General features: G+C 37.1%; 1 protein-coding gene across 1 annotated transcript in view; it reads right to left on the bottom strand.

Moving 5' to 3' along the window:
- The window catches only part of FOLH1B (folate hydrolase 1B), an 82,684-nt gene that overhangs the window by 23,435 nt on the left and 39,744 nt on the right, over nucleotides 1–19,505 (bottom strand). The window contains exons 8-12 of the mRNA XM_027848192.1: nucleotides 16,271–16,369; nucleotides 10,662–10,747; nucleotides 7,182–7,301; nucleotides 2,030–2,112; nucleotides 828–891 (exon numbers count right to left, since the gene is read on the bottom strand). Coding sequence (XP_027703993.1) covers nucleotides 828–891; nucleotides 2,030–2,112; nucleotides 7,182–7,301; nucleotides 10,662–10,747; nucleotides 16,271–16,369 — 452 coding nt within the window. The remainder of the gene's footprint in view (nucleotides 1–827; nucleotides 892–2,029; nucleotides 2,113–7,181; nucleotides 7,302–10,661; nucleotides 10,748–16,270; nucleotides 16,370–19,505) is intronic.

Consider the following 19,505-nt stretch of genomic DNA (forward strand, 5'->3'; position numbering starts at 1 on the left):
TTCTCATTCTGTATTAATTCTTATTCATCTTCTCCCTCAGATCCTTAAACAGAGAGTCTATCTGCCTAATGGGCTGGGGGCTTTTCTGTAGGATTTATCACATTTTGGAACCACCAGTGCAGGAGTTAGCCTGTCCATCCATTATGCCTTACTCTTTCTACATGATCAGTCCCCTCCTTTTCCAATTATACATTTGCTCAATGATATCCCCTGTATACAAATCATCTTTGGAAATAGGCTACTACTACTTGTATCCTGCCCCTCTCCCTTTCCCCTTGAATCATTTACAGCTTTAATTCTTTAGAAGCTATGAGGTTCTCAAAAATTAACAGCTATAAAGCATCAATGAGAGAACATTTGTGCTCCGACTCATCTTTCAAAATGGCTTAATGTTTGCACAGCACTGTAAAAGTGTTTGAGAGGCTTTTAAAAATATAACCAAGAATTTTAAAATTTCCATATCCTTCTGAACATCTGTGAAATTTTCCTAGGCAAAGGAGAGTTGGGTTCAAGGTCAGGTCTTCTCTCATGTTAGACACATGGGCTACAGAGTCAAGTCTTCTCTATCTAGGTTTAATCTCATGATTGATACCTCTATTACCTCTAAGGACTACAACATAAATGTCAGATAAAAATGTCCTGAATGGATAGCTATTGACTTCCCTACCTCAGAAACAATAAATGTATGCTTAGAGAATGGCAGCCTGTCCCTTTTGAGCTATTTCTGCACATAAATATCTGAATTGCTACTGAATAGAATTGTTTAAAAAAAAAACTACAAAATTATAAATAATTAAATCCCTTTCTTAATATCAAATAATACTTACCTTCTACAGAAGAATCTGCATTAATATAAGCCACTCCACGTTCTAGAAGTACTTTGGAATTTTCCTAGAAAAAAAGAAGAAGTATGCATAAACATCTTATCTCTCCTCTCTTTCTCTATCTCCCTCTCCTCAAAAAAAAAAAATGTAATAGAGCTTTAGGTTTAAACTGAATAACAATATTCTATCTTGCTTGAGAACGCAATCACTTCTATTTTTAGAAAGCAATAAAAATCATGGAGTACTGTAAAGAAATCAAAGATATCAAAGCTACCTCAAACACTGATGTTTAAAGGAGTAATGGTTTACATCGAACCAAGTGAATCAATTTGGAGCATATATCTTTTAGACAAACTCAGCCCTATTTTGTATACCCATTCTCTTGGAAAACTGTCTGACACATTTGGTCCTCTGGATCCCAAACCTCCTTAATTTTGGATCCACAGTTCAGATCTTGCACATGCTTCATGTCTTCTGCCTCTCCCCTTCCTATACCACCTTCTACCCCATTCCCTCCCTGATAATCCTTTTTAACTCCATTACCCTGAACAATATTATCTAGTCACCATTTCAGTGAGTCCTGGAATAGAGTTCATCTGACCAAGGATTGGATGGTTAGCAGCCTTAAACATGTCTAACCTTTCAATAACCAATCAAAACCCGGGACTCTTCCAATCCCTCCTTTAAACAACAAACAAGGCCAGAAACTTCTAATTGTCCTTGCCACCGTATATGTCCATACCCTACCACCTCTACAGCTTTCTTCAGTGATCAAATCAACATTATCATTGCTACTGTGAAGTGTGTAAAAATCTATTGCCCTATGATTCCACTGAAATTGATATGAATATGAATCCTAAGCTGCCTAGGCCAAAATACTCTTCCCTAGTCGATATTCCTTGATCCCTCATATCAATCTATGTGGTTGCCATCCCTCTGGGGTCTCTATTCCACTCTATCCTACTTTTCTCTCCTACCTTCCGGAACCCTGTTCTATAGTTACCACAGTTCTCTTCATATTCAAAGCATGCTGTCTCCCAAATAGAATGTAAGCTCCTTAATGTAAGGGGCTGTTTTTGTTTTTTTGCTTTTGTATTTTGGCACAGTCAACTTGGCATATTCTAAATTCCAAGTGACTATGAGAAAGTAAAAGTCTGCCTACTTTTTTAGAATGAAGATTTCATTACAACACAGTATTGACTAACCTCAGCCCACTCAGTAGACCCCAATAGACCAAATTCTTCAGCATCCCAGCTAGCAAATATCATTGTTCTTCTTGGCCTCCATCCTGGAAACAATAGCAAAATATATAGAGCCTTAGAAAACACTCCATATAAGTGAGAGTCAGGATCACAATAACTTATATGTTTATTAAGTTTATCAAGAACACCAACCAATTTGACAGATAAACTAATATGTCATTCCTAATTTTTTAATTCAAATTTTCATTTCAATTATATTAAACAAATAGTTATTAAACATCTAATACATTTATGGCACTATGCATAGAAGTGAGGATACAAAGACAAATAGTAACCTAGTCCCTGTCCTCAAGGAGATTACAATCTATCCCATGGCATGTGCACAAATTTAATTAACAGATATTTATTAAGCACCCAATATGCACAGGGCATTGTTGGGGTCCTGAAGATTATCTTGAGATTTCTGGCCTTAGGATTCCTATATAACTACAGGGTTATGGGATCCTTCTTTCAGGCAAAGGTCAGCATAGCAGAGACAGCAAAAGTTGAGTGCAATTCAATTTATGGTTTTAAGAAACATATCTATTGTTTGAAGTCTCCTTAGAATCAATAGCAGAGTTAAAGGGTTTGTACCCTATAGCATAAATATGTACCCATGCAAGCCTACTAGTAGGCAGGAAGACACTCAAGTCAAGTGTGGTAAGTTAGTACATAAGTGTAGTGAAGTATGATCCTAAAATTTTCTCCATGGCTCTATCCCCTTTCTCCAGAAGCAAGAAGGAACACTTCTAATTTTATGGAAAGGTACTAAATAACCCCTCTCCTATTCTTATTGAGGAAAATTAATAATAACCTCTCAGAGCCTCAGTTTTCCCATTTGAAAAGTGGATATAATAATAATAACTCATACAGCAACAACTAACAAGTTCAAAGTACTAAACTTGGATACAGGGAAACTTGGATTTGGTCCCACCTTTGACATGTATCAGTTTGGTGAACCTAGGCAAGTTATTTAACCTTGATCCTTTTTGTCTGCTTATGTCAGATGGCTATTATGAGGAAAGATCTTTGCAAACTTTAAAGCATTATAGAATAAGAATTGTTTAGTCTAAATAATAATGGCACTAAAATCAGTTTAACTCTAATTAACTGAAATAACAAATCCTGATTAAGAGAATGGAAGAAGTAACCATCCCTCTTTGTCTATAGAGAGGCTGTTCTCTTCTGAAATGGAATAGAGTATACATTGTCAAACAAGGTCATTGTATCTATTGATTTTGCTTCTAAGCATATGTTAAAGGAAGTGGGGTATTCAAGGGGAAAGGACTATGGATTTAAAACAAAAATGAATTAAAAAAGAAAATAAACAAAATCTTAATGGGAGGGGGAATGAATTGTTACTATCATTACCATCCTCCACTCTTGAGGTGATTAAGTTCTAAAGCAAAAAATATAGGGACCAGAGGCAGCTTAGAGATCCTGTAGCCTGCTGGGACAGATCAATTTGTTAGTCACATATGGGAAGCAGATTAGGATTCCTTTACAACGTCAGCCTGTGGCTCCTGGGACAGATGAAGGATTGTTTCATATCAGTTCTGAAGTGTACCTTCATTCCGAGTGTACCCTCATGCCAAAAGCTTTCCGCAGTGTTAGCAGTACCATAATGTTCTATTGTTGGATCTTTATCTTGGGTCCCAATTCCAGGAGACTGCAATGCATATCACAATTGTACAGCAGATCCTTTAAATTCAGAGCATTCTATGAGTTTTATGAGTTCTCAATATTTATGCAAATTCAAGAAATGAAGAGAATCAATGTCTTCTAATTTTTACCTATAATCAAGAAAATATTAGAGACTTTGGTTGAATATTTTTCTTTTAGTATTTGAGTTTGTTATTGTGGCATATACTCAATCTTGAAAATTTGACCTACAACTCAAGGGTAACGTATTTATATCTTTCAAAAAGCAACCCAGACGCATTTTTTCTACTCTCCTTAGGAACCCAAACCACAAAGTCTCCACAGTTTTAGTATTCAAGACAGAGCAACACAAGAAATTGCAAGATGTGGGCTTAAAACACTAAAAGCCAAACTCCATATGATTTTAGTTATCAACCTTGCCACCAGAGAAAAGAAAAGGAAATGGACCATCCTATTTTCATTAAAAAAAAAAAAAAAAAACAAAGCCCACAACCCTGAAGGAAGATGGGTATGGTGTTAATAAGTCTCTATTGTTGGTTCTGTTTAGAGACCTTACCCTAATGGATTTAAAATACCGAATGACAGAAAAAAACCACTAAAATGTAACTTTAACACAATATTATAACTATCAAATAATTCCTGGGACTACAGGTTAGTCTAAATAAATAAAGTATTTGAACAATAATATTTGACTTTACATACTGTTGTCATTTCCAAGCGTCAAATGACCTGATATGGAAATATGTATCTGCTTTCTAAGTACTATATTGGGCTAAATATACATTAAAATACATATAACACCAGCAGACAGATTCCAGGGGCATATTGCTGAGCTGATTTGATAGGTTAGATAGATAGGCTGTGTCAAACAATCAACTGGAACACAAAAATGTAATCCAAATTCAGATGAATAAAATTTTAATTTAGTTATTGTGGGCCTCAACAACCACATTTAATAACTTTTCGTGATAATTCCCCTTAACAAGCTTTTATTAAATGCCTACTGTGTGCAAGGTGAGTGTTAGTAGAAAGAGGGCCAGACTTTGAATTGTGAAATCATACTTCTATTCAAGTCTTCTGACTTGATACTTCATTGGTATTAGTGGTAGGTAGAGTTTTAGAGCTATGTAGATGATCTGGATTTTTCTGGGTCCCACATGTTGCCATATTTCCACAATCCTCTCATACCTTAAGTTCGTAAAGCACTGTCTTCATAATGACCTTATAAGATAGATAAGGCAAGTATTATATTCATTTTGCAAATGAAGAAATTGAGGCAGCACCACACATTTGGTATGTATCAAAATCTAGATTCTAAAGCTAATCTACATGTGACAGAGTGATCTTGCCAGTCACCAGAAGATGGGAAAGAGATAAGAATCTCAGTGGCATTAGAGGAGTTATTTCATAAATTATTAAGGGTTTGACTACTTACACCCTTAGCTGAAACAGGGATTGAGAGGGAAAATAAAGGAGGGGACTGACTAAACAGGAACAGGGACCTAGTGTATGTGTAATTAGTTGCCTGAGCTTGCTGGCAGATCAGTGTTTGGGCTCCATCTGGTGGCTAACATAGATATAGCATCCTAAGGATCTACTCTAATCCTTTTACTCTAAAGGTAGAGAGCAAATGCTCATGTAGCATGAGGCACTTCCTCTTAATACTACCTTTACCTCTCCCAGTACTCTGCACAGTTACCCTATGCTCCTGCCAAAACTGACTCTAGGGAGAGCCCACATAAAACTGTAAAACTCTACTATAACAACGATCATCTTTGGTGGCTCTTCATTACCTCTAAGATAAATTATACATTTCTCCGTTCATCTCCACTTTTGGGCTCCAGCCTACCTTTCCATTTTTATTTTACATTGCTTCCCTTTAAATAATCTACAGCAGTGGTGTGAAACTCAAATAGAGACAACAAAATCATACAAACAGATCATGTAGGCAGCATATTGACTTGGAAAACCAAATGTTCACATTATCTCAATTCCACTGTAATTTTATTTTGTTAAAAGATTTCTCAATTACATATTAATCCAGTTTGGGTGCACTCAGAAGTGTTGCTACCAGAGTATGCTTGCTGCCACTGTACTATATTCCAACCACCCAGGACTAAATTCAATATTCTATCCTCCGCTTTAGAATAAGTTGTTCCCTACCCGAAGTATACTCCCTCCCCATCCCTACTTATCAGAATCTTTATTTTCTTTAAAGGTTCAGCAGGTGAAAACTTCCCTGATGTCCTCAAATTCCTAGTGCTCTTCTCCTTAAACTACCTTGTATTTATTTGTCCATGTACATATTATATGGCTCCAGGAACATATGCATTCCTTGAAGGCACAGGGTCTTTTTATTTTTGTCCTTGTATCCTCAGCTCTTAGAGCAATGCTTTGTGCATAGTAAATGCTTAACAAATGTTGGATAAATTGACTGGAATTGAATAAACCCATAATATTGTAGTAAAGACAGACTAACTTTTTTTTTTACAGTCTGAAATAAAAAGCTTGACATTATATCTATGCTAATTTACTTAGGAATATTTTTGAAATTTCACACAGCTCATTATATAATTTGTAAAGGCAGCCTTTATGATCCTGGTGGGGAAAGAGTTCTACATTATTCTAGCAGGATGGAAGAGTCACAGACTGGACAACAGTACACGTGAAAAATATTTAGAGAACTTTTAGTGGACTACAAACTTAATAAATCAGTATTATGAAATGGCAGCCAAAGATATTAACATGAACCAAGAGTACATTTATGCATGAGTGTCCAGAAAGAAGGAGGCAATATTGCCATTGCTGTCAATTTGGGTCATTCTGTATCTCAAATGTTGCATTCAGTTCCAGGTGCCATATTTTGGAAGGACATTGACAGGATGAATTATGTAAAGAAGAGGAGAGCAGAATTAGGGAAAAAAACTGAAAAATATGCCATATGAAAACAGACTGAAAAAAAAAAATGGAGATATTTAGCCCAGAGGAGAGAAGACAACATGTGAGTTGTTTTCAAGTATTTGAAGGGTTCAAATGTGGGACTACAAACAATGGGTGGCAGTTACAGTGAGGGATAGTTCAGGTCAACATAAGGAAAAACTTTCTAACAACTGGAGTCATCCTAAAGAGGAATAGGGTGCTTCTATTTCTGTAGGAAGTGTGTGTTCCATCACTAGCATTCTTAGTACAGATATTCACTTGTAGGGGATGATATAGAATAAGTCAAGTATGTATTTCAGTAGATGACCTTTTTGGTCCCTTTCAACTTTCAGCTTCTATGAGTAAATGGTCAAAAACATGCAACCTTAAAAGTAAACATTTTTTTGAGCATCTATGGTAACCCCTATAGCAACTTTAAACATATCTTACTCATAGTTTAAGTTCAGTAAGTGTGCTAATTGACTGATTTGAATTTAATTGAATCTTTACCTCTTCAGTTCTTGAGTTACATTACCTTCCCTTTTCAGTTTTCCATAACTCCTCACAATCTCATGTACTACAGCAGCTCCACTCTGAGGATCAATGCCACCAAACACCCATGAGTCACGATGACCTCCCAGAATTACATACCTGTCTACAAAAATCATCACAAAAATTATGAGGGCTCAGAGATGATTAGGAGACGCCTAATCAACTGATTTCTCCCCAACACTGTTAATACACAGCAATAACAAAATTACTCTTCAATAATCATCAAATCTAAGGGTAAGGTAATAGAAATGATGAAGTAATAAAGTCTTAATCAAAATAGAAGGAAGGGTTTATACTGTTAGTCCTTTATAAGATATGAAGTTCCTCAGTCAAACTTGATAGAATTAATGTGTCTAGACATTGAGACCTTCTAAAAATAGGCCTCATTCTTACTTTGTAGGCATGAAGTTCCTTAGTCACATGTGCATTTTCTTCATGTGTACCCCTCTATTAGTGAACTCTATGTGTATGTCCACTTTTTTCACTGATATATTGTGTAGTTGTGGAAGAGTGTACCTCAGTTTATGGGAGAAAGGTTTATAGCCACTATCCTTACTATGCCATTACAATAAATGGCTTAGGTCTGAGTTAACTATGTCTACTGACTGCCTATAAAAAGTATGCACACTGGTGGGGACTCTTCAGCTATAATTTTACAATAACAGACCCACCTGAGGTAGCTATCCCATGAGAAATCTATTCCAGGAAAAGGAGACTGAAGAGCTGTTGCATTTCAAAAGTATCTATGCAAAATTTAAGAAGTTCAATTACACCTAAAAACAGAGGAGGCCCATCCCCTTAGATTGTAAGCTACATAAGGGCAAGGAAAATATGTATCTAAACTTTGTATCCCTTTAGCATAAAGCCTAGTGTTCTATTAAACAAACATACAGTAGGTATTTGATATATGTTGAATTGAATTTAATCATAATATAGGATAGTTTCCAGCTTATGAGATGGTTTTTTGGTTGGCTGTTCAGAAATCAGAAAGCTCTTTCCCATCCAGAAAATATTACAATTTTGCCAGTTTAATGTACAAAAGTCTGCTGAAGAGAATGGTGCTTCTAAACCAATTTCCAACTACTCCTCATAAGTATTCATAATATCGTTTCTGTGGGATCTAAGTTCCTTAAGGACAGAGACAATTGTTTGTTTTGTTTTCTTTTTTCTTTTTTTTCTTTTGGTTTTTGTTTTTAGGCAATTGGGGTTAAGTGACTTGCCCAGGGTCACACAGCTAGCAAGTGTCAAGTGTTTGGTCTGAGGCCGGATTTGAACTCAGGTCCTCCTGACTTCAGGGCCGGTGCTCTATCCACTGCGCCACCTAGCTGCCCCTTGTTTTGTTTTCTTTGAGAATCTTTTTTTTAGTCACCAGAAACTAGCAGAGCAAGCAGTTAATAAACGCTAATTGAATTGCAGAAGAATTCATTCCGAATTCCAAATCACCAACAAACCATTATATTTGGGTTAGGAGTGTGAGGGAGAGTAGTACTGCTGAGTATTGGCTACTTTTTTGGTCTCCACAGTAGATACAGTACCTCCCTATATTTTACTTATGAGATACCTCTAGGTCAATCACTCCTCAGGTATTTTGAATTGAGGAACAAAGGTTTTCTTAGGATTTAGAACTGTTCTTCTAGTTCTCATTTTACAAATGAAGCAACTGGGATTAGAGAAGCAAGTGACTTGCTCAGGTCAAAGAGTTTATATGCAGTTTTCTGGGATTGAAAACCATATTTTTTTACTCCACATACACTGCTATTTCCACTACCCTAAACTCCCACTGAGATTATGAGAGGCAGCTTGACAGAAAGCTGGTCTTGGAATGAGAAAGAATACCATGCTATACCATGCTGCTGTATACTAGTGATGTGACCCTGGGAAAGTCACTAAACCTCTTGCTTCTTGGTTCCTGCTTCCTGGGCAGGGGTAAGGAAGAAGCTTCTTACATTTACTCCTCAGGTCTTGGTAATTCCCTCTATCTGATCAGATTCTGAGGGTTCATTCTGTCAACAGGTTGGTAGGGCTTACTTCGTAAAGCGCTGTTATAGTTGTAGCCCTATAATCATTTCCTAAAGGAAATACTCTCATATATAGCAGTCAATCATTGTTGACTAATGATAATAACAATTATTAACCCTCATAGGAAGCTGTATTATGTGTTTGGTGGACAAAATTCAAATTTCATTTAAAATGTGAACACGGCAAGGAAAAACTCCATATCCAGAGAATGCCTGCTAGTAAGAGAGGAATATAATTTAATCATATGGTTTATATGAGTGAATGGTTACAATAGTGAAACGAAATATTTTCCATGGAGTAACCTTTTAAACTTTGAACCTGGAAACTGAGGCACAATCTAATAAAACTGAGATGGGGGCAATCTCACTTCAGCTTCAACAGAGGCAGCTGTGTTGAACATCTGGCAGCTGGCAAGAACACAACCTTGGAAGTCTGAACACCAAACTCAAGCCTTGCTCTGCTTCTTACTACATGGAGGAAACCTCTTTACCTCTCCTGTGTCAGTTTCCTCATCTGTCAAATGAAGAGGTTGGACAAAATATCCTCTTAACTCCTTTCCTTCTTTAAATCCTATGCCCAACATGGAAAATCTATGAAATAGTGAAAATCCCCCTATAAAATCCATTTCTCATGTTAGGTAAGTCTTAGAATAACCTGAAGAATGTTTGTATACATAGAAATACTTAGAGGGGCATAACAGTAGATTATCAAAAGTTAAAATCATAGCTTAATTTTAGGAAGCTACGAACTCAAACTAGCCAGCTTCCACATACACAGTTTCCAAAATAGTGATTTCACTAACAGAGAATAAAACTGTGCAGGAAAGGTATATGTAATCTTAAAGTCAATTCTGAAAGTGCTTCTGAGTATTAATGGGGAACTTAAAAAAATCAAATTATTTATAAAGACTACTAAAACATAAAGCTTCTCTGGAAAGGGTAGTAGTATCTTTGGAATTGAAGGAACCAGATTCTAGCCATGCAACTTGATATCTGTGTCTTCTTAGGTAAGTCTCATCGTGTCTCAGGACTCAGCTTCCTCATCAGCTGGACTAAATGATTTCCAACATCTCTATATCTTATGATTCTAAAAGCAATAGTTTTGGAGTCAGACACTGGGATCGTGTATTATAAAACAGGGTTCAAATATAGGAGTATGAGGAAAAGACTAGAAATAATGTAAAGAATATCTGGATTACAATTACAATTTTGACACTATAAACTTGTATGTCCTTAATCAAGTTAATTTAACCACTCTGCCCTCAGTTTCCACATCTGTAAAATAAAGGAAGGAACTGAACTAGATGTATGCAAGGTCCCTTCCATGTAGAAAATCTTATGATCCCATTAAGCAGATAAGATTTATGTATGTAACTCCTTAAACTTCTATCTATACTCATGCTGGTCCCTGCTCACATTGGTAATTTAGAAAACAAATACTTTACCTGGTTCCACTGCTCCTCTTAGAGTTCCAATCACATTGTAAATCCTTGTTACTTTATTGTTGCTGTGAATATTCATTTTGACTTTTCTAACACAATTAAAAAAAAACATTAGCATTGTAAGTTCATAGCCACCAAAACACACCGATTTGTTATATAGTTTTTCTTCCTCACCCTTCCCTCTCATCCCCTTCCCCCCTTTATTTCCTATATATGTATATGCATAAGTATGTTTGTATGTGTATGAATATCCATGTGTATGCATGTATATATGCATATATATAGATAGGTATATTGCTACATGTGTATATGTCTACATATATATACATGTATATTTATATATATGAGCATGTATATGTGACAGGCAGCAAGGCTTACTAGTCATTTGGCTAGCCTTGGTTTAAGAAAGAACTGAGTTCAAATCCTGCCTCTCCAGAAGCAGAATATCAAGTACATGCAGAGTAATTGAGAGATGAAGAAAATCTCAACCACTGAGGATCATCAGGAAAGGCCTCATGAAGAAGGTGGCCCTGGAGTTGAATCTTAAATGGAGCAAAGGATTCTCAGAGACATAGGTGAGGAGGAAGAGCATTCTAGGCAGAGAGGACAGCCAACACGCAAAAGCACTGAGGTGGGGAGACAGGATGCTGGGCAAGAGAAATAGCAAATAGGCTAGTTTGTGTGAAACCGAGCACATGAGGGGCAGGACTGAGATATCATTCTAGAACAACAGACTGTCAGCAGAATGTGAAGGGTTTTTAAATTCCAAAAAGTGAAAATTAAATTTGTTCTAAAGACCATAGGGAGCCACTAAAGAAGCGTTTTGAGTAGGAAGAATCATGTTCAGTCCTACATTTCAGAAATATTAATTTGGCAATTGAGTAAATGACAGATTTATGAGGGAAGAGATTGGAAGCAAGGAGGTCAGTTAGGACACCATTGTAACAGTCTAAAGTCAAGTTATCCAGCTCATTTATAGACGAGGACATGAAAAGTCAGACACGACTCACTGACTGAACAGTGTCAAGTTATGATCTTATACCTCTTCTCTCTTTCACAATTTAGAAATGTCTAGAAGTTTCTAAACCCATTGTCTAGACTTGAACTCCCCCTACTTGCTTATGAACCCTTTGAAGTATGCCTTACCACCTTGGGATGGAACTGAAATTGTTTTCTCTAAGGCTATAAAATGATCTCTTAATCTCTAAATTTTATGACCTGTTTTCATTTCTCATTCTTCTTGACCTATCGGCAGTGTTTGACATTGTTTACCCTCCTCCTGGTGACTCTCTTCTCCTTGGGTTGTTGGGTTCTTTTTTTGGGGGGGGAGGGGAGGATGTGGCATTGCTTTCTCCTCATTCTTCTACCAGATTTATCATTTCTTCTCAGATTCCTATGCTACATCGTTATCCTAGTCACTTCTTCCCTCATTTAGAATTATCCCCTAGGGATCCTTTCCCCTCTTCTCTTTTCTATCTGTCATCTCTCTTAGTGACCCTATCAGTTTTCAGATCCTAATCTCTAGAATGATTCCAGTCCTGCATCACCACAGAACTGCCTGTTTAATACCCTAGGAGGGGACATGGAAGGCATGGAATCAGAGACATCAACAGGGAGCATCGGGCATGATGATCTTGGGACTCTGGCAGGAAAAGGCAGGCCATAATGGCCTCAGATTCCTGGTCCACACTTTTGAGGGCAGATCAAGCAGTTCTGGGGTGATGGTACCTGCAGAGGTCAGAGTGGCTCTCAGATTAGGCAAATATGCATTCAAGGTTTAGGGACACTTCAGGATTAGAATGCATCATGTGTTTTCATAGGAAGGGAAAGGAATTTGCTCATGTGAGTCTGATTGATTTCCCATCCCTGGAGGTGCCAGTTAGCTAGGAAACTAGAAATTACTGGCCGAGAATGTTCCAAGGAGAGAAGTTTCCAGATACAGAAGAGACAAGGTTCCAGAGAAAGGTGCAGAATAGATAGGAGGAAGTACTGGGTAGGAGGAAGGTAAATGACTAGGAAGGAGATAGCCTTATGGTCAAAGAAAGAGTAGACAAGAAAAATCAGAGTTTTTCTGGACTATTCCACTATTTGTACTCCAAACTTTCCATTCTCTATTCTACTACTTTTCTATTCACCTAGGTTCATAAGCTTGGCTCTTCCCTCCACCTCATTCCAAATGTGCATCCTGCTGTCAAGACCTAGCAAGTCGACCTCCACAATAACATCTGACAGCCAACCCTTTTCTCTAATCACATCATTACTCCCCTAAGGTCAGTTGGCAACTCATCACCTATTGCAACAGCTTCCCTTCTAATTAGTCTCTTGGTTTCAAGTCTCCTTTCTCCCATTCATCCTTACTCATCTCCCAGAGCAAACCTTTTAAAGCACCAATGACCAGGGCACAGTAATGTTCAAGAATCTTCAGCAACTCCCTGTTAACTCTAGGATAAATTACAAACTTTTCAGCTTAACATTTAAAGGCTCTCACAGTCTGGCTCCACTGTCTTTGCAAGCTTATTTCACATGTTACATTTTCTAGGTTCAAGTCAGCATTCTCTCTCCCACCTCTGTGAAAAGGCAGAGACTTTCTCCCATTAATAGATACATTCCTTACTCACCTCCATCTCTTAGAAACAGTAGCTTCCTTCAAGGCTCCCTCTCCTCTCCTCTCTTCTCTCCTTCTCTTACCTGAGGGTGTTCTGCCCAAAGGAAGGTAAATTTTGATGGCCAAAAGCTACCTAGTTAACTTGGGGTTTACTGGCTAGATTTCTTTCTCAAAGACCAAGCCTTAAAAACAATTCACTCTGGATCTCCAGAATCACGACAATAGGTCCCTGCCTAATCACCACTTAATGGTTATTATTTGGGCCCTCCAGGCTCAGAGTGAATGTAAAGAGTAACTATTTCTCTTTTGGGCAGCAACTCTGAGGGTCTTCCCCTCCCAGTTTGATTTTTTTTTAATTACAGGTGCCATCCCTTGACTCACTTTTTTTTTTTTTTTTTTAGTTAGGCAATGGGGTTAAGTGACTTGCCCAGGGTCACACAGCTAGTAAGGGTTACGTGTCTGAGGCCAGATTTGAACTCAGGTCCTCCTGAAACCAGGGCCGGTGCTATATCCACTGCACCACCTTGCTGCCCCACCTTGACTCACTTCTTAAAGAGGCCTGTTCACTGAATGGTGCATTGTCTCACTCAAAGGGAGAACTTGAAAAGACCTTAGCTTAAAAGGGCCAAGGTCTCCCACTGCATCCTGGGCCATCTCCAGTCGTCTTAATGAATGAATGAAGCCACTGGACCTAGACGGCTCTGGAGGAGAAAGTGAGGCTGGTGACTTTGTACAGCTCTCCCTCACTCAAATCAAAATCAATTGCAAGTCATGTCATCATCTCCCTGATGTCATGGTCCTCTTCAAGAATGAAGGACATGGGTTCAAATCTGGCCTCAGACTCTTGACACTTACTAGTTGTGTGACCCTGGGCAAGTTACTTAACCCCTGATTGCCTCACAAAAAAAAAAAAAGAGATACATTGGGTCAGCTAGGTGGCGCAGTGGATAGAGCCCTGGCCCTGAAGTCAGGAGTACCTGAGTTCAAATCCGGCCTCAGACCAAACACCAGACACTAGCTGTATGACCCTGGGCAAGTCACCCAATTGCCTAAAAAAAAAAAAATAAAAGAATGAAGGACAAACCACATAACATATACATACACACACACACAATGCATCACCTCTTCCATGAAGTCTTTCTCAACCTCCATAACTAATTACACTGTTTTCCTCCTCAGGAAGAATTGGTATAATTATCTGTTTACATGTTATATTCTCTCATCAGTAGAATATAAACTTCTGGAGGGTAAGTATGGCCTTATACTTTATCTTTTTCTCCCCAAAGCTAACACAGTATACCTTTCACATTTAGGGGTGCAGGAGGGAGTGTATGTTTTCTAGACCTGTGATTTCATTTGTGTAGAGAGCTCCCAGTGTCGAAACTCCTTGCACTGATAGTTGGCAACCCATCCGTAAACTATACAGCTTTAGAATTGCCTGTGCCGATGAGGAAATAAGTAACCGACCTATGATCATAGTAAGTATATATCAGACACCAGAACATGAATCCAGACATTCCTTCTTCCAAAGCCAGCCCCATATTGTTGAAACTATGATGCCTCTTGCTTTGCAAATAGTAGGACCTTAATAAATGCTTGTTAGATTGGATTGGATTGCTGAAGGCTACAGCAAGACTTAGGAGAGTTTTTACAGAGTATTGTACTATGAAACTGGCCTCCTTGATAAGAGAGTCCATCTCCTGACTTTAGGCAATTTCATTGGCTGTTTCCTATGCCTGGAATTCTCGTCCTCCTTATCTCCATCCCCTGGCTTCCTTCAAGTCCCAGCTAAAATCTTATCTTCTACAAGAAGCCTTTCCCAGTCCCCCTTAATTCTAATACCTTCCCTCTGTGATCATCTCTAATTTGTACTGTGTGTATCTTCTTTGTACATAGTTGATTATATGTCTTCTCCCCCAGTGGACTGTGAGTTCCTTGAGAGCAGGGATTACTTTTTGTTTTGTTTTGTGTTGGTTTTGTTTTGGGATTTTTTTGGTTTTTTTTGGGGGGGGGGGGTTTGCATTTATTTGAACACCCAGCACTTAATGAAGTACCTGGCAGCTATTAAGCACAGATGATTAGTAAGTGCTTTTTGACTTTACTTAAAGCCACAACTTTTTTTTATTGTTAATAATTTGTCACAATATATCATTTTTGTTTTATAACTTCTCTGCATTTATGGATACATCACATCCCATACTTCAGTGCTTTAGGAAGCTTTGATTTCATTGGGGAAGGTATTCCATGCAATAAGGCAAATCACAAGCCCTCTGTAATTTAATTAGTAGTTTTCAAGTACTGCTATGGCCACCTTGGTGAGCCAGCTATACTAGACCCTAGACAGCACATACACTGTTACAAAGATAAATTCGAAGCTCTTTCACACTGATATAAACCTGCCAAAATCTGCAGTCCACGTGCATAGCCTTTGGGAATCCAGATTGAACTTCTTTTTAAGATAACGCTATAGAGGCCGGAATAATATATTAGTTTACTTACTGATGATGAACTATTTCAGAATCTGAAAAATCTGTTTCCCTGCTGTTTTGCTATAAAAATATTTTTTTTCTGAAGAAAGCCACTTCCTTAGTAAGTCTACAAACATTTATTAAGTGCTTACTATATGTGCTAGGCACAGAGCTAAGTGTCAGGGATATGAAGAAAGTCAAAACACTCCTTGCCCTCAAGGAACATTCTAAATTAAGCAGGAAAAAAACAATACTACAGCATTTTAACTAAAATCAGCAAGTTAACTAACATCAGCTGAAATGGAAAACCCGTCATTGAGCAGCATATGAACCATATTCTATTCAGTTCAATAAAAAATGTTATGTACCACTATGCATAAGGCATTAGAGGTACAGAAGCAAAACAAACCAACAACAATAGATATTTTGCCTTGAGGACCTTACATTCATGTTACATGTAAATTTAAGTTTGACTACTTGATTTCTATTATGATAATTTACTGAAGATGGGAAAAATAAGAAAAATGTAGCAAGATAACCGTGTAGAATAGTTTCCAGTAAAGCCAGGCCCAATGTTGTAAGGCACATTGAGCCTTCCTTTCCAGCTGTTGTCTGGTGGTGCTGGTCCTCCCATATTTCTGTAATACACAAAAATTAGTATTAGTATTAAATTAGTATTAGATGAAGGACACATTTGATCAAAAAATAACAACCCATCAACAAACCTTTATTCATATCTACTATGTATCAGGTACTGTGCTAGATGTTAGGAATATAGAGACAAAAAAATATAGTCCCTGCCCTTAATCAATTAATAAACATTTATGAAGCACCTACTATATACCAGGCAGTGCAAAAATCAATACCTGACCTCAAGAAACTTACAATCTAATGGAGGACAAAGGACCTTCCAGTCTACTATAAATACAAAATAAACACAAAAACAATGGGGTTTGGGGGGGAAATTGAATTAACAATTTGGGGAATCAAAAGGCTTTCTTGAAGTATGTGGCCCTTGAGCTGAGCCTTGAAGGAAGCTAGGGATTCCAAGAGTCTGAGATGAGAATGGAGGGGATTCTGGACTTGGGAGATAGTCTATGCAAAAGCTTGGAGGCAAAGCATAGAATCTCTTATGTGGAGAAAAATAAGTAGGCCAGTTTGTCTGGAGTAGAGTGTGTGTGTGTGTGTGGGGGGTAATGATGTGCAATTCGTCTGGAAATATAGAATGCAGTCAGATTGTAAATGATTTTTAAATGCTAGATAGGGAGTTTATATTTTATCATAAAGTCAAGAGGACAATCCACTGAAGATTCTTAAGGAACAAAGTGCCATGGTTAGACCTAGGCTTTAGAAAATATCAATCTGGCAATAGTGATGAGGATGGACTGCCGAGGGGATGTGACTGAAAGTCAGGAGATCAATTAGGGGGCTGAGAAGTGATGAGGGTCTGAACTAGAATAGTTGTCATGTGAGTTGAGAAAGAGAAGGATTCAAGAGATGTGGAGGCTGAAGTGAAATGATTTGTCAAATTATTGGATATGGGGGCAAATGAGAGTATTGAACTTACTTCAAGGTTATAAACCTGGGCAACTAAAAGAATTATGATATTCTTAAAAGGGAATTTAGGACGACAAGTTTAGGGGAAAAGATAATGGTTTTGGACATGCTGAGTTAGATCAATGCAGTAACAATTATGACTTCAGAGGACTGATGCTTGAGGATACCTTTCTTCACCCACCAGAGTGGTAGGAGACTACTGGGTCAGAATTAGTCAGATACTGTCACGCAAGGCCAGTGTATTGATTTATTTTGCTTAATTGTATTTTTTCACTAAAAGGGAGAGTAAATGGGGACAATGTTATCATTGAGAAGTGATCAATATGTTAAAAATAGTAATAAGAAAAACCATTGACTATAGGGATAGGGTGAAAAGAGGCTGAGAAGGAAAACAGTGAGTAAAAATAACTGGGCATAGACAAATATCTTACACCATTTACCAAGATAAGGTCAAAAAGGATACATGACCTAACTATAAAGAGAGATTTTACAAGTAAATTAAGAAGAACACGAAACAAATTACTTATTAGACATGGATAGGTGAATAATTTATGAATAAACAAGAGAAAGAGCAAAGTTAGGTATAAAATGGATAATGTAGATTACAGGAAATTAAAGTCTTTTTTTTTTTTACTTTAAAAACAAATGTAGTCAGGACCAGAAGGAAAGCAGAAAATTGGGGGAAAAATTTTTATAGACAATTTACCAGATAAAGGTCTCATATCTAAAATATATAAAGAACTTTGTCAATCTATAAGCATATGAGTCATTCCCCAATTGATAAATGGTCAAAGGATATAAACAGGCAGTTTTCCAATGAAGAAATCAAAATCATTTCTAGTCATATGAAAAAACGCTCTAAATTATTATTGATTACAGAAATGCAAATTAAAAAAAGAAACTTGAGATACCATTTTACACCTACCAGATTTGCTAAAATAATAAAAGAGAAAAGTGACAAATGTTGGAGGGGGTGTGAAAAAACTGGGACATTAATTCACTGTAGGTGGAATTGGGAACTGATCCAACCATCCTGGAGAACAATATGCCCAAAGAGTTATTAAACTGCCTATGCCCTTTGACCCAGCAATACCACCACTTGGCCTATTTCCAAAGATAGTTAGGGAAAAAGGAAAATAACCCATATGTTCCAAAATGTTTATAGCAGCTCTCTTTGTGGTAGCAAAGAACTGGAAATTGCAGGGATGCCTATCAATTGGGGAATGGCTGAACAAGTTGTATATGACTGTGATGGAATACTACTATGCTACAAGAAATGATAAGCTCAGTGATTTTAGAAAAACATGGATAGAAAAACTTGCATGAAATAACAAAGAACAAAATGAGCAGAACTAAGAGAACATTGTATATAGTAACAGCAATACTGTTTTAAGAATGACTTTGAGTGGATAAGTTATTTTGTCTATTATAAATACCCAAATTAACTAAAAGGGACATATGAAGAAAGATGCTATCTGCTGTATCCAGAGAAAGAACTGATAAGTAGAAGCATGTATAGAATAATTTTACATATATACATACATACACACACATATATACATATACATATACATTATATATATTTATATATATAAATATACACACATATTTATTTGGGTCTAATGGTAGTCACCTTTAGAACAGGGTGAGGGGAAGAAAGAAAAAAAATTTACATGATAAATTTGTTGTATATTTGAAAGGAATAGCAAGTAGTGCAGAGTAGATTTGCAGTTTCATGTGCAACCATCTTTTTTATTGTACTATGTCATGGAAATGCTTGCTATATTTCACAAATTAAAAATACAATTAGAAAGCAAATTAAAAAAAACGACTATATATTCCAGCATGTAGATCTGAGGAATCTTGCCTACATGACTTACAGTACTTCTACTGTACTTACATCTAGTCTACTTCTTCAAAATAACTTCCTAAAGCCCAGCTCTGTTTTTATCACTTCTCAACTGAGGAAAAAAAAACCTTTAATAGTTCCACGTACTCTATAATATCTGTTCTCAGTCAGGGCCAACGAGTTATTAACAAAGAGTCTATACAAATTCATATTTACATCAAGCATTATTTTAACTCTAACAAAGTATATGGGAGGACTAAGCATAATAAATAATCAAACACATTTTCTGCAGACTGAATTAACACTTTCACATGTGCATATTAAACATATTTTTTCTCCTTTTGTTTAGCCAATGTTTATGCCTTCAA

This window comes from Vombatus ursinus, unplaced genomic scaffold (genome assembly GCF_900497805.2).
Source record: "Vombatus ursinus unplaced genomic scaffold, bare-nosed wombat genome assembly UNPS02005659.1, whole genome shotgun sequence".
NCBI lineage: Eukaryota > Metazoa > Chordata > Mammalia > Diprotodontia > Vombatidae > Vombatus > Vombatus ursinus.